The 25684-nt window shown below is 30.9% G+C and overlaps 4 protein-coding genes across 11 annotated transcripts in view; 2 read left to right on the top strand and 2 right to left on the bottom strand.

Moving 5' to 3' along the window:
* The window catches only part of LOC115891650 (tubulin polyglutamylase TTLL4-like), a 28184-nt gene extending 22430 nt beyond the window's left edge, over positions 1-5754 (bottom strand). For 6 of the 8 annotated variants that reach the window (XM_030912173.1, XM_030912177.1, XM_030912179.1 and 3 more), the window contains exons 1-4: positions 5602-5754; positions 5044-5377; positions 4251-4988; positions 304-449 (exon numbers count right to left, since the gene is read on the bottom strand). In XM_030912173.1, the coding sequence (XP_030768033.1) occupies positions 304-449; positions 4251-4988; positions 5044-5321 (1162 nt within the window). In that variant the 5' untranslated portion in view covers positions 5322-5377; positions 5602-5754. Of the gene's footprint in view, positions 1-303; positions 450-515; positions 676-4250; positions 4989-5043; positions 5378-5601 lie in introns of those variants that run through there. The other 2 variants (XM_030912180.1, XM_030912181.1) reach the window with 2 other exon arrangements.
* A 914-nt stretch (positions 5755-6668) lies between these two features.
* Positions 6669-13145, top strand: LOC115891649 (vacuolar protein sorting-associated protein 11 homolog). Its single transcript, XM_030912172.1, has 18 exons — positions 6669-6783; positions 6833-6901; positions 6959-7132; positions 7185-7381; positions 7437-7605; positions 7664-7753; positions 7984-8216; positions 8485-8815; positions 10210-10376; positions 10437-10708; positions 10774-10950; positions 11006-11171; positions 11226-11367; positions 11419-11656; positions 11711-11876; positions 11934-12053; positions 12314-12514; positions 12667-13145. Exons 1-18 carry the CDS (start codon positions 6769-6771, stop codon positions 12923-12925), a joined length of 3186 nt encoding a protein of 1061 aa, XP_030768032.1. The 5' UTR covers positions 6669-6768; the 3' UTR covers positions 12926-13145.
* Positions 13118-13768, bottom strand: LOC115891652 (28S ribosomal protein S21, mitochondrial). Its single transcript, XM_030912185.1, has 2 exons — positions 13352-13768; positions 13118-13287 (listed from the first exon to the last, which is right to left on the bottom strand). The coding sequence occupies exons 1-2, from the start codon at positions 13496-13498 to the stop codon at positions 13171-13173; spliced, it is 264 nt and encodes an 87-aa protein (XP_030768045.1). The 5' UTR covers positions 13499-13768; the 3' UTR covers positions 13118-13170.
* A 1216-nt stretch (positions 13769-14984) lies between these two features.
* Positions 14985-25504, top strand: LOC115891647 (lysozyme-like). The gene is made up of 3 exons (XM_030912171.1): positions 14985-15139; positions 20880-21139; positions 25045-25504. The coding sequence occupies exons 1-3, from the start codon at positions 15091-15093 to the stop codon at positions 25189-25191; spliced, it is 456 nt and encodes a 151-aa protein (XP_030768031.1). The 5' UTR covers positions 14985-15090; the 3' UTR covers positions 25192-25504.
* The last annotated feature ends 180 nt before the right edge of the window (positions 25505-25684 follow it).

The following is a 25684-nucleotide window of genomic DNA, read 5'->3' as shown; positions in this document are numbered from 1 at the left end:
ATACATATAAAATGACAGCGATCTTCATTTCATAGTCATCGCTGACGCCGTTTTTTTTTCGATCATATTGTACTTCCTTTACCAGAAATAGACGAAATGTAGTACTATTGTTTCATTTTACTAAATTAAAAAATAAGCCTGACTAAAAACGCTATAATTGCTGTTTATTAACGAAGTCTATTAAAAAAAGTGAAAGAAAATAAAAAAAATCTATACAAAAACAGTATTACTTTAAGAATAATATAAATATTTCTCCTGAAACCGTTGTAAAATAAAATTTAAAAAATAACAAGAGATACTCACAGGACTGGTTATAAGGTAGAGAAACACTATTATCCGTGGAATCTTTTGTACTATCATCAGTGGACACAGGATCACTATAAACACTCTCCGAGTCTTCATCCAAGGAATCATCTTCAACAACGTCACTTTCCGAACCACTCAAATCACTAAAACAGCAAAGAAATTCATTAGTTTAAAAGCAACACTTTTTTCTAACAGTTTTATATGTTTACTCGTCTCTATATTCCGAAACATCATACGGAGCGATATCATAATCGTGCAATAATCGCATATTTGTTCTTCTTTTTTTTTGACCAAACTAAAGAATTCTTTCTTTTAATAAATAAACTAGTTGTTTTTGCATTGAATACAACTTTAACACTGAGAATTTAGTGTTAAGTGGTGGGAAAAAAATCCGCGGGAAGTGTAGTAGAGTGGGAGTAAGAATGAGGTACATTCAAATTTTCCGATTGAGTGTTTTAAAAATACGAAAATACTTTACGCGCTTTTCTTTTGACTGGAGCTATATTTAACTCATTCGCTGGGAGTCTACAGGGTGAGTATAGAGTGTAAACCTCTCTCTAGTTGTAAGTAAGTCAAGAAATGAAGTAAAACTTTTTATAAAGATAAGTAGTTGAAAAAAAAACTATATTACTTAATTTTGTACGAATATTAAGCACAATATCAGCACGTACATTTTATTGGTTATATTCAATTCATCAGGTAAACGAGACGAGTGCCCGACTATTGGAAAAATAACTCTTTTGTTTTAGTCTTTTTCTTGACAATTGACTGTAATATCCCTAGAATTTTAGAATTTAGAATGAGTGGGAGGGGGGTTAATCACTTCGACCTTACAGATCCATTGTGTCCCCCTTTCTTGAATCACAACTCATCATACAGTCCCAGGGCTTTGACAAAAGCCAGTATCTGGGACAGTTTTATAGAGGGTAGTTCTCCATCTCCAATATCAGTCGTACCAAAATTCATGGCACGAATGGTTGTCGTCTCGGCGCACTCAGTGATGAGGTGTACTGGTGTTTCACCATCTTCCCCACAGAATCTGCATTCGCCGTTTCTTCTTAGTTTCAATCTACTGAGGTGTTCATTGAGGAGACAGTGTCCTGTTAAAAACCCCTGACAATCCGAAGATTGTTCTTACTCAGACCTAGGAAGATCTGTGATTTTTATTGATCATAAGCCCTCAGAAACTTCTTCGAGTGTCCTAGACCATTGCAAGATTTCCATTCCAGGTTGCGGATGGAATCTTCCAAGTTCTTGAGTTCCTCCTTGAGTTGGTTACCACTTGGAAAGCAGAACGGTTCTGGTCCAGTTAGTGGAGTGTTCGCTCCTTTTCTACCTAGATTATTTGCTTTTTCATTGCCTTTTATCCCTTGGTGAGCAGGCACCCAGTGTAGGAGGACTTTGTTTTCTTTGCCTAATTTATTCAGCTTCTCTATGTATTCTTTGACCAATTTCGAATTGATTGAGACTGAGTTGATCGCCTTTAACGCTGCTTGACTATCAGATAAGATGGCTATTTCTTGTTTCCGATAGTTCCTATCTAAGATAAGTTGTACGCATCTCTCGATAGCGTAGATTTCTGCCTGTAGGATACTAGGGTAAGTGCCCATTGGTTCGGAGTAATTAGCTCTCGGCCCAAACACTCCGATCCCTGTTCCCGTATTGGTTTTGGAAGCATCAGTATATCAAGTTATGGTATGGTCTTTTAACTGCTGGGCAAGCGTTTCGCTCTTCCAATCCTTCTTATTGCTCAATACTACATTGACATGTTTGTCAAAGTTGTACGTTCTTGGCATATCGTCCACTGGGAGTTGCAGGAGTGTAATATCCCTAATATCTACTGTCTTTTTCGTTTGCATTATAATGAAACATGAGTTTTTGGTAGTGTTTAGTGGTCGGACAGCAAAAACTCAACACAAACGCAGATCAAGGGAAATAAAAGTTGTCCGACCACCAGTCAACGCAAAATTTAATATATTTGAGAGGTTGAACAGTGGCCTCTTTTCGACGTCATATTGCAGAGTTTAGACGGATTTTTTATGAAATTTTGGTTATTTTCAACCATGAAGCCTAAAGTAAAAGGGAGTTTTCATCAATACAATAAAGATGCATTAGAAAAAAACAGTCCAAAATCGCTAACAAGCAGTCAGTACAGGATTCCAAGTCAACAATACAAGACCGTATTAAAGACAAATAAGCGACGTTTGCAAACGAATGGAACCAGCACTTGTTTTAACCAGAGAAATTGAAAAAAAAATTAACCTCGATTGAAAATTAAGCCGTTTGCGGATTTCCAATTCAAAAAAAAACAGGTGTTACTTAATACAGTTAAAAAAATTGTATCTAGAAGAAAAATTAAAAACGTTGTTTACTAATGGAAGCATGGTTTTATGAACCGCGTTGGTATCGTTTAAAGATGACTTTTTCATATGGATTACAAGCAGGAAAAACGGTATATAATGTTGAAGATTAAATTTGCTTTAAAAATGTCTGAACACTGGCATATTCATCTTAATACACAGATGTGTCAACATTTCGTATTAATTATTTTTAAAATATTAAAAGATATTTCTTAAATTATTAAATCCTCTGTATAGGCTGTTGTAGTTACTTTATTTTGTGTATCTGACCTACAAAAATAACGTTTTGAAATACAATTTTGTTCAGACACAATCTGCGTTACTCAAAAAGTTCAGGAATAAAGCTCCAGCAATTTTAAAAAATGTCTGAACACTGGCATATTCACCTTAATACACAGATGTGTCAACATTTCATATTAATTATTTTTAAAATATTAAAAGATATTTCTTAAATTATTAAATCCTCTGTATAGGCTGTTGTAGTTACTTTATTTTGTGTATCTGACCTACAAAAATAACGTTTTGAAATACAATTTTGTTCAGACACAATCTGCGTTACTCAAAAAGTTCAGGAATAAAGCTCCAGCAATTTTAAAATTAGACATTCCTTGGGTAATACGCCGCATTATTTCAGAATGATTCAAAAACGCAGTTTCTAAAAATATAATCAATCTGAATAGGGCGTTTTTCAACGAAAAACACATGGTGACTGATCTGTTTACACTAAACTCTTCTCAAAGTCAAAGCTTTGCTTACTACAAAATATATACTAGCGTCAAAAAATATAAACTAAGTAAACTACTTTAATACTAAGTAAAAAACTTATGGCCTAAAATGCTTCGATTCAGAGATACAGGGTGTAGAAGTTTGGTTTGGTTTCAAAAAATGTATGAGTGGCGCTACCTACGACTAGGAGTTATACTAACATTTAAATCGAATTTTTCATGCCGAAAAACACCCAGACATCAATTTTCATCCAAATATCGAAATTAGTTGGAAATTTCTTGGAAAAAGACTAAATAAAAATTAAACTTCTACACCCTGTATCTCTTAAACAAAGAATTTTAGGACATACATTTATATGAACTTTTTTACTTATTTTTATCTGTAGAATATGTTGATAAATTTATCAATTACAATTCGAACCACCCTGTATAAATAAGATTTTAATTTTTACCTAGATTAAAAACACAAAAAAAAATTAAGGAAGAATTTTAAATACATTTTAGCCTATAAATTTCAAAAAAATATATCGACTATGTCTATAGCATATGTAAATTGCCTCATTTTTTTCTAAATATATTATTACCCATTTCATTACATCACATCTACAAATTAGTTCAAAATAAAAATAAGTAATAAAAAAATGACGGCGATTGTGACGTCATTACTCTGACGTGCATACTACACCATCACCAGCGTAAAATTTTAACCTCATCTCCCAAAATACTTTTTGATCTAATTTATAATTTCCATTCATAAAAATTACAATAGCAAATCCTACATTTTTTCTATATTAAGAAAATAAGACTATAGCAACTTTTTATTGAAAAATTCATACAAAAATTAAATTTTTTTACTTACTTTTGACTTGTCTCAGCCTGTCCACCATTCGTATCCTTGCTCTTCAATTTCTTAGTTTTATTGATATTGTTTTTCTTGATTTTCAAAGAAACTTTACTCTTGCTAGTTTTCAAATTCGTGCACGACTTCTTATCCTTCTTTATCTTTGGTTTGATCTCAATAGGGCTGGCTATAAAGGTCTCTTTAAGACTATCGCCCTTATCTAAATTAATTACTTTCACATCATGACACGTGTATACGCCTTTTTGTAAAATTCTAAGCTTCTCCCTCAATCTATCCACTTCTTTGGTGTACCTCTCTCTGTCTATTGGTCGATTAAAGTATGTGTCAGTCTCATAACAGAGAGGTTTTCGGTTGGGAAGCTCATGGCACTTATAGTCTGACAACTGGCAGTATTCCTTACAACCAGAAGCACCCCCCTTTTGTACATCACAGTCCGAGTTTGCATTTTGTATGTCATCACTAAATACCTTTTGCTTAATTGGATGCAAACTGCTACATTTTATATACGACTGACAAATAGTAGGACTGTACTTCCCAAATGCCCTAACATTTTCTGCAATTTTGCCATTATTTTCCATCGATTCGCTACTGTCGTAATTTAATTTTATATCAGATAATTTACTAAAGCCATTGACAGATTTTAAACACTGTGTGTCATCTCTCTGTTCAGAAATGTTTTGTGGAAGTTGACAGTTGTTTGAAATGTATGAAGTGGGCAATTCAACCAAATTTGACCTTAAAAGAAATATTTTAAGTTATAAATTTTTGATTTGATATATAAAAAAGATACCTAATCCTACAGCAATCAAACCTAGTGTCATGCCAGCCTTTGAAATCGTACTCCAGCTCCATATTTTCGTATTCATTACATTTATTGTACTTTTTCGGAGTAAGGGTTTTCATTTCCTTGCATTTTTTCCTACATGATTCGTTTGTCTCACTTCTCGACCTTCTCCTGGGTGAATTCTTTTCACAGGTAACACACCACGAGCTGTAGGAGTATTTACAATACTTTTCCTTAATCTCAGAAGTGTTTGAACAGGTCAGGCTAAAATTATATTCTTCCATTTTTTTATTATTTTATACTACCTCCACAATGCTGTTAAATACATAACCTATGCTTCCTACAAAGAACAAATTAAGAACTATTTAAAAACACCATACGTTATTGTTATTAAAAGGTATAACAGAAAAACGTGGTAAAATTTAAAAATGAAATCACACTTCCAAAATGGTGATTAGGAATTATGGTAGACAACATTAAACACAATACCTATTGTTTTCTCTGTATTACAGATTTATCTAAGAAAATTATATCACGAATTAAATAAAGAAATATGTTTCTTACCTTTACTGTTAATATTAATGAATCCTAACAAGCATAACTACAACTAAAGTTTGGTTTTAAGGCAAAGTAACACAAATCTGTAACATCTTTAGATTCGTCTGCGAAACGACTATCGTTATTGACAACAAGCTCCGACATGAAATGAATACCATGTCTTTGTTCATCACGGCGATCGTGTCAATAACGTACGTGTTTTCTTCACGAAAAAGTTTTTAAAAAATGGAGGACAAAATTAATTGATGGAAGACGTTTTCCCGCCGATAAGACATTTTAAAAATATGATCTATAAAATTAAAATTGCAAAATCTTAAAAATCATATATTTTAATGCATTTATTAATAATTATTTATATAGGCATATTGTTAGTTTGTATTACGTGTATGTATTGTTATTATTCGAAAAGCATTAAACATGATTTTCAACTTTCTTGAACCATCATATTGTGAATTAAAGATCAAGAAACTAAAATGAAAATTTATTTTTACCCCTAAAATAATTATAATATTTACTGTATTAGAGCATTTTAGTACCATTTTTCTTTTAGCAACATGCTAATTCGTAGATTTCAATATAATTATTTATTTATTTGTTACTAGATAAAAAAATAGAAAAACTATTTCTTGGTGCGTATTATTTGGCGGAAGTCAATACTTAAACTGATTTATGTACTGCGAATTATAATTTGAATTATAATAAAATAATTTGTGTTATTTTAGTTACTTTACATCTATTTTTAGGCCTTTATGGCCAAATTATTTTATTATAAAAGTAATAGTAAAATTTTATTATAAATTTAACATTTTATTGTCATAATCAAAATCGGTTTCTTTCATGTTAAGCCGAAATATATTAATAAATTGCTCCTCATTTATACTTAATAAGTAATAACTTTAATAATAATCGTTTGGAATTTTCTGTTGACAGTTTTATAAATAAAAAGAAATAAATCATAAATTTGTCATAAATTCAGTCTTTAATTTTTGACCATAGATCGCAAAGATATATTTCTGACGATCTTGATCTATGGACTTGAGTTTGAAAGAAATGTCATTAACAGCTGATTTTTGTTGTGCTTTTCTTGTGCTTTTCTATCATGTCTTAAAATATTGATTTTAGACACAGGATTTTAAATATTCAGCCTCCAAAAGTTTTTAAATTAAAACAAAAATGGCATTTTTAGAAGTAGGTTTGTTTAATTAATTATTGATAGATATTTACTGTTTATTTTTAGTGGCGGAAATTTCATTTTTTTGATCTGAAAAAGAACATAGACGAGGGGCGTCTTTCTAACTTATTCAAGGTATAGGAAATAATAGAACTGTTTTACAATATAAACATTTAATTGCCTTTATTTCAGGAGTCATCAATAACAACTACATCAGCCGGGAATAATCATCTAGTAATTGGCGATTCCCTAGGCCAAATCCATATAATTTCTAGATCTTGGAACGTTTCAACTTTCAGGGCTTACGAAATTTCTATTACCCATACGCATCAGTTACGAAACTCACCACTTCTTGTTACTATTGGGGTTTGTAGAAACATCAATTTGATAAAACCATATTAAATGTATGAATTTTTAGAATGATGAACCAGGTATAAATCCACTAATAAAAGTATGGGACACCAGCAGACTTGACAAGAATGGAGTTCCATTCTGCTTCAGAGTTACAAGAGCTGTAGCTGGCAGTAAGGCTGTTAAAGTTAGTGTTCTGGCTGTGCATGAGAATTTACAGCTAATGGCTGTAGGATTTGTCGATGGCTCCTTTATTTTGTACAGGTTTGTTTACAATTTTAATAAAAATGCACTAAATGAGAGTGGTAATGTACTTTAGAGGAGACATCACAAGAGACAGGAGTTCCAAACACAAGCTGTTCAAAGATCTTACTTCGGTTATAACAGGGTTGGCTTTTAAGGTTTTAGTGAATAGCAGCTATCTTTTTGTCGCGACAGACAGATCTGTGGTGGTTTATAATATCACTTACAAAGATAAAGAACAAAAAGTAACAGATAGTGTATTAGTTATTTTAAATTATGTAATTAATTCACAAAATATTTTAGTACCCTTTGGATAACATTGGTTGTGCGACAAATTGCAGTGTTTTGGCAGATTCGACACAGGAGAGTCATTTTATGGTTGCCAGAAATGATGTACGAGATTTTTTAGTGCTTTTAATATTATACTATCGAAAAAAATGCGTCAAAGATGGCTGGGGAAAAATTAACACCAATTTTTCCATAATTATGACAAGTTTTATGTCAATTTTATCTAGAGATTAAATACAAAACAAAATTATCATTGGTTGTCAGCTCTTAGCCGTCTTTGACGCCGTTTTTTTTTTGTTCATATGGTATTTTCTGTAAAATTTATGCACTTTTAGGCTATTTATTGTTATACATCTGATGGAAGGGGCCCTTGTTATGCAGTTGACGGAGAAAAAGTAATGTTAGAATGGTTTCGCAGCTATTTAATCATTATCTCTAAAAGCAACCGTCTTGGATACACAAATACATCAAATGAAATAAGTAGTAATGCATCACAAGGAGATTTAATCACTGTTCTCGATATTTATAACAAATTTATAGTGTTTTCTTGCATTATTCCTAATATCAGGTGAGTGGACATTAAAATACCATACATATATTCGAAAAAAAAACGGCGTCAAGGACTTAAGAAGGTTGTAATTTAGTTCTATATTGAGTAAAATTGTTTTTAAATGATGTTTAAAATTCGAGAAATAGTTAAAGTTTTATGTCAATTTTTAGTTAACGACTTCTAGAGATTGACTTCGCCAAATTAATCGATTGTCATTGCTCTGCCGTCTTCGACGCCGTTTTTTTTCGATCATAAGGTAAAGAAATTTATAAAACATTTATTTTAGTGCTATATTAAACGAATGGGGTTCATTTTTTATCCTTGACCAAGAGAACAATATTTATCACTTGGACGAGAAGGATCTTCAATCGAAACTGTCTTTGTTGTTTAAGAAAAATTTGTACGACGTAGCAATCAGGATAGCTAAATCGCAACAGTACGATTTAGATGGTTTGGTTGAAATCTTTAAGCAATACGGTGATCATTTGTGTGAAAAAGGCGATTATGCCGGCGCTATAGAGCAGTACATAAAAACAATAGGCAAGCTTGAGCCTAGTTACGTGATTAGGAGGTTTTTGGACTCTCAACATCTAGAAAAGCTTACAATGTATTTACAGGTAAGTTTTTTAAGGGAAATATACAAATTTATATAGAAGTCATGCCACAGAATATCTTTGTTGATTTAAACTATTAAACACCTTGTACAGGGTGTCCCATTATCGTATTTTATAGGGTTTCTTGTTTATGAGTAGAGATAGAAAGACGCGGTTTTAATTTTTACAATTCATTACCAGAAAAAAATGTTTTTAAAGAAATTTTAAAAAAACTAGTACATATACAGGGTGTTTCAAAACAAATGCGAAAAATTTCAGGGGGTGATTCCTTGTTCAAAATAAAGGGTAGTTTGCTTTATAAACGTTGGGTCAAAAGTCAACCATTAGGGAGATATCGCGGTACAAAGATGGCGGAAAAATAATGTTTTTATTTTTTATCTTGAAAACGAAAAGAGATAGACTAATGAAATTTTACGGAAGCATTACTGTTATAGTCTGTTACATAGCATTACTGTTAGTCTAAATACATAGCATTACTGTTAGTCTAAATAAATGATTTTGATTTTGATTTTGTTATGAAAACACACTTTCTGGTAATTTTTTCACTTTTTTAAAATGAGTGGAAGGGGTTGAAATAAACTACCCCTATCATTCTTGTTAATGAAATTTAAAGAAAAATCTTATCAAACACATGCAAAAAAATTAATTTTGATAGTTTAGTTTATTTAGAAACTTTTTTATCTCTTGTGTTTTTTTGATAAAACTCACTGATTTGAAATTAAAAAATAAAATGTAAAGCATTACATGTCAGGACAAAAAACATTTTTAGATAAAGAATCTAGTGGGCAGCTGTAATTTCTTTAGGAAAAAATCTAGTCGGCCGCTGTCACTTTTTAGGATGTTTCTAATATTGTTTTATTTGACATTACCCTACTGCAATACGTTATTATCTAGATTATTATTATTATCATTATTATCACTAGATTCTTAATCAAAAATATTTTTAGTCCTGACATGTAATGCTTTACATTTTTTTAATTTCAAATCGGTGAGTTTTATAAAAAAAATACAAGAGATAAAAAGTTTCTAAACAAACTAAACTATCCAAATTAATTTTTTTGCATGTGTTTGATAAGATTTTTCTTTAAATTTCGTTAACAAGAATGATAGGGGTAGTTTATTTCAACCCCTTCCACTCGTTTTAAAAAAGTGAAAAAATTACCAGAAAGTGTGTTTTCATAACAGTAATGCTTCCATAAAATTTCATTAGTCTATCTCTTTTCGTTTTCAAGATAAAAAATAAGAACATTATTTTTCCGCCATCTTTGTACCACGATATCTCCCTAATGGTTGACTTTTGATCCAACGTTTATGAAGCAAACTACCCTTTATTTTGAACAAGGAATCACCCCCTGAAGTTTTTCGCATTTGTTTTGAAACACCCTGTATATCTTTAGGCTTTACATAGACAAGGCCAGGCAACAGAAGACCATACAACCTTACTACTAAATTGTTACACTAAGCTTAACAATGCTGTGGGTCAAAGTGACAGCTTGAAAGAGTTCATCTTAAGTAAAGATACTGATTTAAATTATGATGTAGATGTCGCCATTAAAGTATGTAGGTAAGTTTTTTTTATTAAATTTAAGAGTCTTTTATTTTTTTAAATATAAATATATCACAGACAAGGAAGCCCAGCTGAGGCTTTGATGCTAGCCAAAAAACACGAGAAGCATGACTGGTATATCAAAATTCAGATTGAGGACCATCAGAAATACTCAGACGTGTTGGATTATATTGGTAATTTGAATTTTGAGGAGGCCGATCATTACATGAAGCTCTATGGAAAGGTTTTGGTGGAACATATACCTTCTGAGAGCACGCAGTTCTTAAAAAGACTGTGTACAAACTATAAACCCAGCAGCTGTCCTATTATATCTGAAAACATGATAACAGGTATGGAAAAGTGTCATTAGTGAGGCTTTAACCTGTGTTTTATCAAAATAATTTTAATATCTTAGGAAATTATGATATAATTCAAAAATCTGACCCGGAGGACTTTATTCATCTCTTTCTAAACAATTCAGAACGATTGGTTGAATTTTTGGAGCATTTGATTGCCGAGGGATGCATTTTAAGCATGTCAGTGTATAACACTTTGCTGGAACACTATTTGCACGTGTGGTCTAGCCTGGAAGGTAATTTATATTTTTATTATATTTTTTAAAGTCAATTATTTTGTGTCCTTTTAAGGTGTTAGCGAAAAAAATAAATTGTCTCAAAAAACTCTGAAACTCTTACAAAACCCTGACATAAAATATGACAAATACCAAGCACTGGTTGTGTGTCACATGCACAACTTCAGTGAAGGAATTTTGTATTTGTATGAAGAACAAAAACTATATCAACAAATCTTGAGGTTTTTTATTCATTTAACTTTGGAAATTTCGTAATTTTAATCTTATTTTTGTAGGTATCATATTTCAAAAAATGATCCCAACTCTGTGCTGGCTTGCTGCAGAAGATTCGGGCACCAAGAGCCCACTTTATGGGTTCAAGTATTGTGGTCATGTGTCAGAGACAACAAGCAACCTTCTATTGAATTATTAAATGAGGTAAAGTTAAATTAAATATATTTTGTTTGTATTATATTTAAAAATTCGAAGGTACTGACTGTAATAGCCAAAGAAAAATTGTTTTCTCCGCAACTTGTTATCGATGCAGTGGGTACAGGCAATGCTGAAATTAGTTTGGGGCATATTAGGTCATATATAATGAACGAATTCTTACAAGAGACCAAAAAAATTAATGAGACCTCTGAACTAACTAAAAATTACCAGAAGGATACTAATCAGCTTAAAGAACACTTGGAAACTTTGAAAAGTGGGGTTATAGTTATTAGAGGTATATACACTGGAAGTTTGTAGTTATTTCAGAAAATTTAAAGTGGTATTTAAGGTTCAAGATGTGCTGCATGTCATCATCCTCTTGAACTACCCACAGTTCACTTTTTGTGCAATCACAGTTTTCATCAGCACTGTTTTCAAAGCTTTTCCGACGATGAAAACGAGTGCCCGACTTGTCAGCCCGAAAACAAGAGCTTGTGGGAGCTTCTGCAAGCTAGGTAAGCAAGAAATATAGTTTTGAATGTTCTTAACCTATAATAAATATGATTTTTTAGAGAATATAACAAGGATTTGCATGAAACATTCCACTCCCAGCTTGAAAAAACTCACGATGGGTTTTCAGTGGCTGCAGAATATTTTGGGAGAGGTGTATTTTATAATTATAAAGTTTTAAGGTAAAATTACTCCCTATTTTGTATAATTTTACCCGTATTATTGAATTGGAGTTTGGTTTATCCGACTTAGATCACCCTGTATATGACAAATTACATTCAAAATTATGCAACTCATACTACATGGACTCCTAGTATCTCTTTACAGAATATGGCCCCTAATTGAAGGGTACATAAGGGCTATATTATCGTGACAATTTTGTTAGGATTCGGTGTATTGTTAGTTGCATATTCACCATCATTAACTACCTTTATTATTGCAGAGATGAGAATCTAGAAAAGAATTTAGGTCTGCCTGAAAATGCGGATCTTAAACTTTCTTCAAAATTACCAGCGAATATTCCACAAAACTTTAAAAATTACGGTCCTGGAGCTGAAGCGAGGATCAGACAAATGGAGAATTCCAGGGCTCAAGTCAGTTTAGATTCAGTATCTGAAGGAAGAATGCGGATGCAAGAAAATAGGTTTGTGTTAAACCAGTGGCATAAAAGTAAAACAATGATTGTATGATTTTGTCTCGGCTAGGCAACGCCTTTTTGTCTACACTAGATGCACACGCTTGTGTTAAATACATATATAAAAAAATTCTAACTAAAATAATTATTTTAATTTTTAGGTATAGTTCTTCTGTGTCATCGACATCTTCAAAAGGCACATCTTCACAATTCAAGCCAAAGAGTTACGAACAAAAAAGCATGCTGTCCTCATCCAAGACTGAACATAAGAGGCAATCAATTTCTAGGAATCCATTCGAGGATGATTATGACGAGACAAAAAATCCATTTTATGAGGATGAGGACGATGATGATCTTGATAAGAACAACCCTTTTAGCGAAGCTTACGATTGTGATAAGAATTTAAATCCATTTAATTAGCCAGTAGAGACCAAAAACTTTATATTATTATAAACATGTATATACTTTATATATTTTTTTCTATATATTAATTTTATTTAAAAGTGCTTAATAATAAATTTAGATTACCTTGTTTCTACATCATTTATTTGTGCAATAACACTTTAGGTGTATTGGTGATGTTTAGTTAAGGCATTATATAAGTATCTGGTAATCATTTTGTAATATAATATCACATTTATTTACTACAATTTCTATACAACACTTTACAATGATCCAGGGAACGGATCTACTCTATTTTTCCTCAAAATAAATTCAATTTTCCTTTGCATATCCTCGTTGTATAAGGCTTTACATTTTTCAAAGTTTACTCTTCTTCGGTACTGCAGAATAAGAGGAAAGGTAATAAGTATTCTAAGTTTACATAGTAGTACTTAAGAATAGTACCTGATAAGGCTTTTCGTAGAACCGAGTTCTTCTAAACTGATCGAATATTTCTTCTCTGCCTAATATTCGATTTAGAATCCTACAAGCGGCTTCTACATCGTTGTTCTGTACAAAAACCGTACGGGCTATAAAGCTAGCATGTCTCATTTTGTTATTCTAAAAAAATACTAATCAAATATGTTTCAAATCAGTTTTAAATTATTTTTTTTGCAAAAAATTAGGACTTTTGCTGTTTTGAGGTTAAGTTTTTCTAATTTAGCCATAGACAAATAGATTAATTTCGCTTTGATCTATTTCCATTTGACTGATCTGTGGTGTTTAAGCGCCTAAATTTAAAAATACGAAATTAATTTCAAGTTTCTTTAATGTATTGAAAATCACAGATTATATCTCTCCATCTAACAAATGGAAGAGCTGAATGGAATGAACCACTCCTAAATAAGTTCGAACCCAAATAAATTAGGCGAAGCGAAAAGTCAAAGAATTCCAAAAAATACAATTGAAAATCCCATCAAGATCCAGTATGCGTGGGGGTCAAGGTAACAAAATATTTTTTCACTTTTGTCATACGAAAATCGTTCGGGGAATCCATTTGTTCTTATTGGTAGCATTTTTGCATTACCTATATGTTTTTAGGCGTTAAGATTTCTGTTGAGTTTTTTAAGTTAGTCAAATCAGAAAAAAAAATTATTGAGCGCTCGCACATGTTGAAAAACTTGGGGGACCTCCTTTTACAATTAAAAATATCAGACATTCGAAAAAAAAATCGTTAAGGGTTAGAGTTGACACAGCGAAATAAAAATCTTTTTATATGTAAATTATATATTTCATTTTGGTAAATGCCGACTTAACGCTTTTTTAGGTAATACGTTAGAAATACGGTATGATATTACTATGATCGAAAAAAAAACAACGTTCAGTTGGCTCTGAAATGAGGATCGATGATATTCCTAATATAATTTTCCATATAAAATGGGAGTGACCTTCATTTCCAAGCCATCTCTGACGCCGTTTTTTTTCGTCCGTATGGTGCCATATAATGAAAAATAAATCGGTGTTAGAGTAGGTTTGGAAGATTTGCTGTCATTTTAAATGTGAAATTATATGGTGAATGCCATTTCCAAGCCAACTTGACGCCCTTTTTTCGATCATATAGTAATAATATCGTATAATAAAATCCGTGTCTGACGCATTTTTTTTTCGATCGTGGTTCTTTTACAATAAAAAAAATTGGTGTCAGAGAAAGCTTGGATATAAAGATCGCTGTCATTTTATATGTAAAATTATATGGCGAATGTCACCGATCGTCATTTCCAAGCTAATTTGACACTCTTTTTTTATTTTTTTTTGTTGTATACCATACATTGAAAAAAATCGGCGTTAGAGTAGGTTTGAAAATTCAGATGTCTGTCATTTTATATGTAAAATTGTATGGTAAATGTCATCCAATTTTTTCCATCATACTTTATTTACAATTCAATAGTATAAAAAAATGACCGTCAGAGTAGGTTTGGAAATAAATATCATTCATATTTTACGTGTAATGTTATCTATACCTAATTTGACGCCGTTTTTCTCGATCGTATGGTACTCTCAGTAATGCGAAAACTCTCCTAAGTCGCGCAGTGGTTCCGCAAGGGGATATGCATATATTTTGAACCGGTACCATGTCTTTTGCCAGTTGAGTACCAAGCTATTCGCGTTTTGGTTTACATCGCTCTTTTAAACATCTTCTAATCATGTTGAAATACATTTTCGGTGCTACTATCGTATTTTGCGCACTTTCAGGTAAGCACTGTGCTTAAATATTACTTCTATCATCTATTTTACCAGGTTTTAGAACAAAATTACGTAAACATTATACAGTTTATTACTTTTTGTTATTCTATACTTTCAAGTAATCTAGTTAATTGATTTAGTTTTATTTATTTATTTGTAATTTTACGTTAACTTTTGTTGTTATGAAAGGCTATTACAAAATTTGTTATTAGAAATCTATTATACAGACTTGATATTTTCTCTTCCAAATAATATATCCTTCAAGAATGGTCATGTGTATAATTATACATACATATATAGTTTTAAATTGAATAAATATATTTCATGGTCATAATAACATATGAATTAAGAAACAGTTGTTTACATTTTCTATTAATTTTTTTAAAAATACATAAATTAATTTAATTTCATGTCCATTTAATACATTTATATTTTCCTATAAAAAAAGAATCATGAGGATAAACTTTCATAGCCACCTTTTCACATAATGTAGTTCTTATTTTGATAAGCACTCAATAATACAGGGTGGCGCCTCTCATACGCCGCGGAAGCTCCAAGGAGAACGACAGTTTGTATTGAAATGAAATTTTGTGAGCATATGTAGGTTAATTCAGAGCACTTTTTAAAAATATAGAGGGTTCTACAGGGTGTCCCCAAAAAAAGTTACATATCAAAGTTGTGTTTTTTTGTAATGGAACACCCTATATATTAATTGATTTTCTGATTCTAGGAAAAAAATAAAGGTGAGTTTTATTAAAGAAGCATATACCTAAAATCTAAGGATTTTGACATATTTAACATTTTCTAGAAATAAAGAACAATCTTTAAATTACAATAAAAGCTACCTAAATTGGAATTTACCCGGTATAGTCTAATATGTAGTTAAATTAACTATTGTACTTTAAATCAAATTAAAATTTGATCCAAAAAGTTATACAGGGTGAGACAAAATTAATATTGAATATTGGTCACCTTTAAAAGCATGTTACTCTCTTATTTTAAATGGAACACCCAGTATATTATTCCGATATTCAATGGAGAATTCATTCAATTCTCTACAAAATACTATTAAGGTTGCCTAAACCTCAAACAAATATTTTCCTAGATATTTTCATTTACATGATTTGATCTGAGTAGATCTTTATTATTTGATAAAATCTAGTTGGCTGTGATATGTCTGACGTTACTTCAACATAGCTGTCTAATTAGTCCAACTCTAACAACTAGTTATCATTTTGTATTAAATAAAACAAGAAAAATTCTCAGAAATTTGCCGAAAATGCAAACTTATCCTACATCAGACAAAATTGATATGATTCTATAAGTTGGGCAATGTGTATTCACCAATTATTAATGCTCTATTATTAACTTAAATGCTCCTGATTTTATCTAGTCTGTTTTTTTTAGTTAATACTGATATATTAAAGACAGTTTTTACAAAATTCAACCAACGCTAGTGTCGACAACATGAGAGAAATTATTTTAGCTGCTTTTCGAGGTAGAACTCCACATAAAATGTCTTTTAAAAGGAAAATATCCCTTTGAAAAGACAATCATTTTATGCAGTTAACAGGAAAGGAAGCATTATAAGCATTTGATTTAATCTAGCTAATTTTTGTCGCATAATTATAGGTTTATATCTAGTTTTAATTCTGTAATACTTAAAATATGTTTTAAACGTGTATCTTTTTATTACCCTTGATTATTTTACTCTACAATCTTTATTTTTGTAAATTAACAAAAGGTATATCGCACAGCCACCTAGATTTTTTCAAATAATAAAGATTTACTGACGCAAAACCATAAAAATTAAAATATCTGGGAAAATCTTTGTCTGAGGGGTAGGCAACCTTAATAATATTTTCAAGATATATAAATTCCCCATCGAACACCGGGAAAATATACTGGGTGTTCCATTTAAAATAAAGGAGTAACTTGCTTACAAAAGTGACTAATGTTCCATATTAATTTTGTCTCACCCTGTATAACTTTCCGGGTCAAATTTCAATTTGGTTTAACATACAATGGTTACTGTAATTAAATATCAGGCTATACAAGGTCAACTAAAATTTAGGTAGCTGTTATCGAAATTTAAAATTTACTCTTCATTTTCACAAAATGTGAAATATGTCAAAATCCTTAGATTTTAGGTATATGCTTCTTTAATGAAATTCACCTTTATTTTTTTCCTAGAATCAGAAAATCAATTAATATAGAGGGTGTTCCATTAGAAAAAACAAAACTTTGATGTGTAACTTTTTTTGAGGGCACCCTGTATAATTCTATATGTTTTTATAAAATGCTTTCAGTTAACCTACATATGCTGGCAAAATTTCATCTCGATATAAACTGCCGTTCTCCTTTGAGCTTCCGCGGCGTATGAGAGGCGCCACCCTGTACAATATGATGGAAAAAAAATACAGTCAGCGATGAAATGAAGATCACTGTCAATTTATTTGGAGAATGTCATCGATCGTCATTTCCAAGCCAACTGGACGCCGTTTTTTTTTTCGATCATACAGTAGTATCATATAGTATATGGGTCTATTGTTAAACTATAAAAAGTCAGGTAAAATCAACTTCATATTATGCTTCTTGTGAGTAATTTTACAAATGCTGTTTTTTGGGGGCTGTATTTTATCTCCATCGGTCATTTCTTGATAATTTTCCAGTATAATACCTGCTTGTATGTCACAAAATGGCATTCAAGCAACGAACAGGATCCTACAATTTGAAAAAAAAACGACTTGTCCTTGTCCCTGAGACCATGTATGTAGTTTGCCAACAATATAATCGATGATATCATCACTATGAGGTTCTCGGATCTGTTATTATTTTTATTCTCATACGAAAAGTTCATTGATAAAGATAAATTACCATTAATATGGGATAACATTTTTAAGACGGTACCTACGTAATAAGGAATTGTTATTGGTTATGAGAAAAAATGAAAAATAGTTTTTTTTACATGCAAAATATTAAGGTAGGAAATAAGGCAAAACCTGCCTAACGATTAGGCTGTTAATTTTTTAATTTTTTGTCTATTTTATTACTTTATTTTTAGCCAAACCAAACCAACAGGTATGGTAGGCTATTAAGATCGGCAAAAAAAAGTTTTTTTTTAATTTCACTCAAAATGAGTTGTTTGGGTCATAAATGACCTAAATACAAAATATTTTCATGGTGTCTGTCTGTCTGTCCGTCTGTCTGTAACACGATAACTCAAAAACCGCTAAACCGATTTTAACCAAATTTGGCACAAAAATACCGTGGCACCCGAGAATCTGGCTATTTGTCTTTGGTGGGGGTGGGGGGTTGGTAAGGGGGTATGGGAGGGGGTTAAAAATTTTAAAAAATCGTAACTCGAAAATTACAGTAGCTAGCGAAACGCGGTTTTCAATTTAAGATTAGGAATAATATTTGCAACAAAATTTGTAATAACATCAAAATCAGTCAAAGTCGCAGTTTTTGAGGTAAAAAAAATTGGAAAAATTCCTTTACTTTGAAACTAAAAGAACTGCCTACCAACTTTTTATTAACATTTTTTAGTATGGGCGGCGCCATTTTTTTTTATAAAAATTGAAATATCTAGGAAAATCTTCGTCTGAGGGCTAGGCAACTTTACTATTTTGAAGAGATATGGATTTTAAATTTAATATCGGAATATTATACTGCGTAAACTATAAGAAAATATTATTGAAATTTTGAGAAAATGCATTCTTCATAAAAAATTTGCTTATTATTTTGGTTAATCCCGTTTATAATTTTTCCAAATTTCCATACCGTTTTAGAGAAAATAAAAAAAAAAACATGAAAATATGGTTGAATTTTACTAAGTCCTGAAAATCAAAAGGCTCAATGGTAATACAAGGTGTCCCAGAAATAATTGTCCCAGAAATCAGTTCAACCCCAGAAACATTATGAGGTTTTTTCGCAAAAATTTTGGAATTGAAATTTTTCAAAAAATTCGGAATTTTTTGAAAAATTTTTTGGATTTTTTTTAGTTTTTAGTTAAAAATATTCTTGATAAAATGGCAACATAGGTAGTAAATTAAATTTACCAGAAAAAAATCCAGAAAAGATCCAGTGCTTCTCAAAATTTGAGCAAAAAATAATTTTTTTCGAAATTTTCAAAGTAAAATAACTCCGTTATTTTGGACTTATTTGAAAAACCATAAAGAGAAAATATGTTTCTTTTATCGAGGTCTACCTACCACCCCTTAAAATACTTGCACTTATTTTTGGGACACCCTGTGTAATTTGGTATATATGGTAATATAATTTTGATTCTTTGATAGATGCTTTAATAAAATTTTCACCAGCATGTATTTTTTCCCTGCATTAAATTATTTTTACAGCCTATTTGAATATGCGGACCACACGAAAAGCATTTAAATATGTAAAACGGATAATATATTTGTTTTTAAAGACAATAATAAACAGTCAACCAACTGAACATTGTTCCTTTTTTACAAAGTTCAATAAGCTTTACCTGGGGCCTGGTGGTATCCAAAAGCAAAAAAAATTAAGGTGTGTGTAGGTACCCCAAAAATATAAATCGCCTTACTAAAATCTACAGATATTATGTTAATTGATGATTTTATCGCGAATCCATAAATAACACCTTCGTTCTTGTTTGGGAATTCCTAAAACCAACGCCAACATCTGATCCTTTTGTTTGTGTGCTGTTTGGATTTGCATTGGTAATTTTAACAACAATCGTGACCGTTAATATCCTAATTTTTAAATCCTGTTAAAAATTATTGGTATTTTTCAGATATATTTGATTTTTAGATTATTTCAGTAATTATTTTTATCTTATTTATCTTTGATTTTCTGCGAAGTGACTCTTTTAATCATTTTTTTTTCATATTCCTATGCTAGCATGATGTACTAAAGCGCGAATATTTTGTCACACCTATATACACCTAAATTAAAAATATTTTTCTATGACAACAACTTCGTTTCCATGGTAACGGTGACAAGTTAATTTGGAATGATATTTTGAGCAGTCCGTTTTAAGTATATTTAATTTTTAACATAATCTCTTAATTTTTATCATTGAATTTAGTTTTCTACAAAAATAAATGTTATTTTTTCGACAAAGTAATAAAACAATATGAAAAGTGACACTTTTATTCACTTGTTTTTCCTATGCCTATGTTAACATGATGTATTAAAGAGCGAATATTACCACCAGTCCAGTCTTCAGCTAAATTAAAAAATATTTTTATATGACAACAAAACTTCGTTTCCATAGTAACAGAGTGACAAGTTGATTTGGATAGAAATTTTAAGTCCGTTTAATGCCATTTTTACATTAAGTTAAGCAACTTGTTTATATTAACAAATTATTGTAACAATAATTATAATTGGTATATTATGATGATTGTAGAAAAATGTTGTGGCGCGAACTATTTTGGCGATGTCAAATTTTTTTTTCATCTTTTACACCAAAGTATAGTAGCATTTCGGACACTTATACAGGGTGGCGTCTCTTATACGACGTTGCAGCTCCAAGAAGACCCAGTTTGTATTGAAATGAAATTTTATCAGCATATAAGTTAATTTAAGGCCATTTTTAAAATTATATAGAGTTCTACAGGGTGTCCCCAAAAAAAAGTTACACATCAAAGTTGTGTTTTTTATAAAGGAACACACTTTTTTATTCTTGACATTTTGAGAAAAATGCGTTCTTCATAAAAGTACATAAATGTCTTTAACAAAGTAATATACTCGTATGTTACAGGAATCTTCACTGACGATCTACCAGTCACCCAACAATGCCTAGGTTGCATCTGCGAAGCCATCTCCGCCTGTAACACATCCAGTGCTTGTAGTGGTGACGTTTGTGGTCCCTTCAGAATCACCTGGGCCTACTGGGCAGACTCTGGAAAACCTACTGTTGGTGGGGAGTCCCCCGAAGCAGCCCAGGCATATGCCCACTGTGCTGGGGATACCTACTGTGCCGCTTTGTCTGTGCAGGGATACATGAACAAATTCCAACAGGTTAGTAGTGCACTTAATTATCAAAAGTTTGGGTATCTATGTCGAGTTAGTTTTAAAAATGAGTATTTGGGACACTCAATCCTAAGGTAGAAGTTTTTCCAACGAACCAGGGATGATTTTAACAGATAACCTTTATAGGGAACCGATATCCGGAAAAAGAGAGAAAATTAAATTTAACAATATACAGGGTGGTCCGAACTGTATTTCGGAAACATCAGCAGCATATTCTGCAGATAAAAATAAATAAGAAAGTTCGTATAAAGGCATGTCCTAAAATGCTTAGTTTCGGAGATACAGGGTGTAGAAGTTTCATTTTGATTTCGATTTTTTCCAAATAATTCCTGGAACTCCCAGATACCAATTTTCATCCAAATATTGACGTTACTTCAGAAATTATTTGGAAAAAATCGAAATAAAAATGAAACTTCTACACCCTGTATCTCCGAAACTAAGCATTTCAGGACATACATTTATATTATTGTTAATCTAAGCATTTATACGAATATGCTGCCGAAGTTTCCGGAATACAGTTTGGATCACCCTGTAGATTAATTATTAATATAAAACATGATGATCTGAATATTTATGTTTAAATATTAGAAAAAAATACCACTTCTGGCTTTTTTTAGCATCTATGTTTTACCTAAATTTGATAGAAATTTATAGGTTTTTCCATATAATTCTACTTTAGTAGATTAATTCATGAAAATTCCGTTGCTTTTTTATATATTTATATATTAAATATTAATAATTAAATAAGTAGGTTATATTTAATGTAAACTTGTTTAGAAACTCGCGAATAAGATCACTGGTTATAAATAATAATCATCATAAATAATTATAGAAAGTAGTAAACAAATATTTAGTGTATTTATTTATTTTAAAAATATATCTAATCACAATATAAATGAGGATTATAAAATAATCACAGTAATCATCTCTGTAGATCTTTATTACTTAAATACACATTTACATTGATAACATATTTTTTCAAAAGTAAATAAAAATGGTTTCACCCGGAAAAATGCAAAAAACTGCGTTTGAGTGACTTTGGCGCCCTCTATCTCTGTCCCCGTAGGTTTTAGAGGTTTGTTACTTAGAAATGAAAATGTAGAGAATTTAATTTTCTTCATTTTTTGTTCAGTAGAATTTTCTGTGGGACCTACGGTTCAGCCAGGAAATTGAATCTAATTTTTTTTTTAGTTTCTCTAAAACGATGGGGTGGGGGATACGAATAAGTATACCTACACACATGGTCAAAATTATTGCATATAACGAAATTTTTATTTTATTTTGGACCTAATATGATTCTTTTTATATTTTTGGACATATTGGCTTACTACACGACTAACTAATACAAAATTAAAAATCTATTAGTATTTTAATAAAACACGCTTTTAGATGTATCAAAAAACTTTTAATAAGAGTAACTTTAACTCTACATATACCTATGTTTCGGCTTGTTAGGCCTTTTTCAAGAGTTTTTTAAGAACTAATCGTCTAACTACATTGTAACTATATATATATTTGCTATGGGGGTGGGTTCAGAGAGTTTACAACAGGGGTAATAAAAAATGTGTTTAGAAATCCTTGATGGTCGTTTACATTATTTTCGTTTTTAACAGATTTTAGTATTTCTAACTGTTCAATGTAATTTAAGCGTCTACCTTTTGTTTCTCTGTGTAGTAACTTAATTGAGTTTTCATTAATTTTGTGATTATTTACTATACAATGAGTTGCAAGAACAGAACTATGCTGGAGATTATTAATAGACTTTACATGTTCTTTAATCCTTATATCTAAATTTCTACCTGTTTGGCCTATGTACAGGGTGGGTCAAATTCGACACTTTTAAATGGAAACACCCTTTTCAATAGGAGATAGACAAAAACTAATATCGGTGTCTGGAGCTCAATTTTTGCCAAAAACATGATGGTGAAAACCGCATATCGATATCTGTTACCGTTTCGAAGTTACGGGGTGTTTTTCAAAAATATGCATTTTTAACAAATCGCTGTAACTTTTTTGCTATGGAAAATTTTGTATTTTTATGAAAACATTTACAAAGCACCTTTTTACGTAGAATTTAATGGTTTAAGTATAATTTTTTTAAGATTAATAATTTAAGAATTATCAACAGAAAATTTGATTTTTTATATGGGACACCCTGTATATTTTTAATTTATTGAAAATAATTTAAAATTGCCTTTCCAAAAATATAACACACTTGATATTTTACTCGATTCCTCATCGAGATATAGAGTATATAAAAATTTGCCCGCTTTAAATAAGTAGGCTTTGAACGGCACCGGCTGTAATGCAAAAAAATTCTAGTTGTGAGCATCAATTAAAACGAAAATAATATTTGCTATGAGAAATGCAGAATTTTATAACAATTTAAAATATATTTAACCAAAATCAACACATTTAAACTATATCTAATAACAATAAAAATAAATAGCAAACCAAGACATGAGATTTTGCTACAGATGTTCGACATATCGACCGTCTTCTGTTATGGACAGACGGGGCAGTTTATGAACATTTCTCACGGAATTCATTAACTCAGTGGGGGTGAAAGATACCCTTTCATAACTGCTAAGTATTTCTAATTCTTGTCTAGATTATACGGAACAATAAGGAACCTTTATTCTTCCGCAAATATATCCATAGGATTAGATCCATGGGCACTAAGTTAGGCGGCCTCGACGGCCAACGGCTGGGATCTTGGTTAGCTATTCAATTATTCTTGAAATTGACTGCAAAAATTTGCTGATAACTTCAGCGTTCAGAGGCGGTGCGTCGTCTTGCTGAAAAAATATGTTTTCGAGTTCCATTAAGGGCATAATCAATCATCATCAATAAGGGGTCCAAAGCCTACTTGTTAAAAGTGGTGAACTTTTAAAAATTCTGTATTTCGAAGGGGATTATAACAAAATATCAAGTGTGTGATATTTTTGGAAAGGTAATTTTAAATTCTTTTCATTTAATTAAAAATATAGAGGGTGTCCCAAATAAAAAATCAATTTTTCTGTTGATAACTCTTAAATTTTTAATTTAAAAAAAATTATACCTAAACCATTAAATTCTACGTAAAAAGGTACTTTGGAAATGTTTTGATAGAAATACAAAATTTTCCATAGCAAAAAAGTTGCAGCGATTTGTTAAAAATGCACATTTTTGAAAAACACCCCGTAACTTCGAAACGGTAACAGATATTGATGTGCGGTTTTCACCATCATGTTTTTGATGAAAATTGAGCTCCAGACACCGATATTAGTTTTCGTCTATCTCCTATAGAAAAGGGTGTTTCCATTTAAAAGCGTCGAATTTGACCCACCCTGTACACGGCATCACAATCATTGCAATCCACCCTATATACACCCGACTTATTTTTGACATTAGTTTTGTCTTTATTATTTAATAAAATTTGACCTAAATTTCTTTTATTTACGTTAATAGTTTTACATCCTATTTTATTGAGATTATTTGATATTTTGTTAGTTAAATTAGGAATGTAGTTTAAAAGTCGATAATTGTTATTGTCTTTAGAATTAGCGGATTTTTTAAATTCCTTTCCATATATTTTTAAACGATATATGCAATAATTTTGACCATGTGTATATTTGATGGGAGTCTAGACCTTTTTTGATGCCAGATTGACTGTAATTCACACATGTAATTTGACTAAGAAATTGGCTCTAGTCAGTATGAAATAGTTTTGACGACTTCTTATGACGTTATATGAATAAATTCTACTTTATAGCGATATCTGATTCACTCTTTTTGTTACTTTGATACCTCTAAGAATCTTTTGTAATGTTAATTTTATTTACTATAAAAAAAAAACACAAAAAAAGAACCCCCAAAATTGATTTATTTTACATTATTTTTCCTTTATATAGGACTGCAATGGCGATGGTAAAATCGACTGTGACGATTTTGCTGCTATCCACAAGATTGGAGGATATGGTTGCAAAGGTGTGGCCCTTCCAGAACCCTACGGAGAACGCTACAGGCAATGCAAAGCTATCGTTGGATCTGGGCGTTGATAGAAATGAATTTTCTTAAACAAATCCGAAATTTTTCTTTCTTCTAATACTATTTATATGATTTTCTTTTCTTTCTTGAGCTTTTCTATTAAGTTGCTGTGCATTGTTTGTGTCTGATGTAGATAGAAAACATCAAAGATGTTTTCTAAATGTGTGTGTTTAATATTTTAGTTAAAAATGTGCCAATATGTTTGTTCAGTTATTATACTATAACTTAAGTCAGTGTTATTATGGTATTACATTCCCTAATGGTAATATATGTAAAGTTTTTACTTTGTGAGACTGTGAAAAAATAAATATTTTTAAATAAAAATCATTGTGTTTTTCATCATCATTAATGTTTTTTTATTACTCATAAAAATGGGTAAAGTCTGAGATAAATAAAGAAAAACAGATGGAAACATAAAAATCCTAGTTTGCCACTTATTGATTAAAAAAATTAATAATTAAGATCATAAAATGTGGTTATTTTAAACATCGAAAAATTTGTTCG

This window comes from Sitophilus oryzae, unplaced genomic scaffold (genome assembly GCF_002938485.1).
Source record: "Sitophilus oryzae breed Bouriz unplaced genomic scaffold, Soryzae_2.0 scaffold_1189_pilon_pilon, whole genome shotgun sequence".
Lineage (NCBI taxonomy): Eukaryota > Metazoa > Arthropoda > Insecta > Coleoptera > Curculionidae > Sitophilus > Sitophilus oryzae.
Note: the sequence above shows the minus strand (reverse complement) of the source record. Positions and strands in the feature narration are given on the sequence as shown.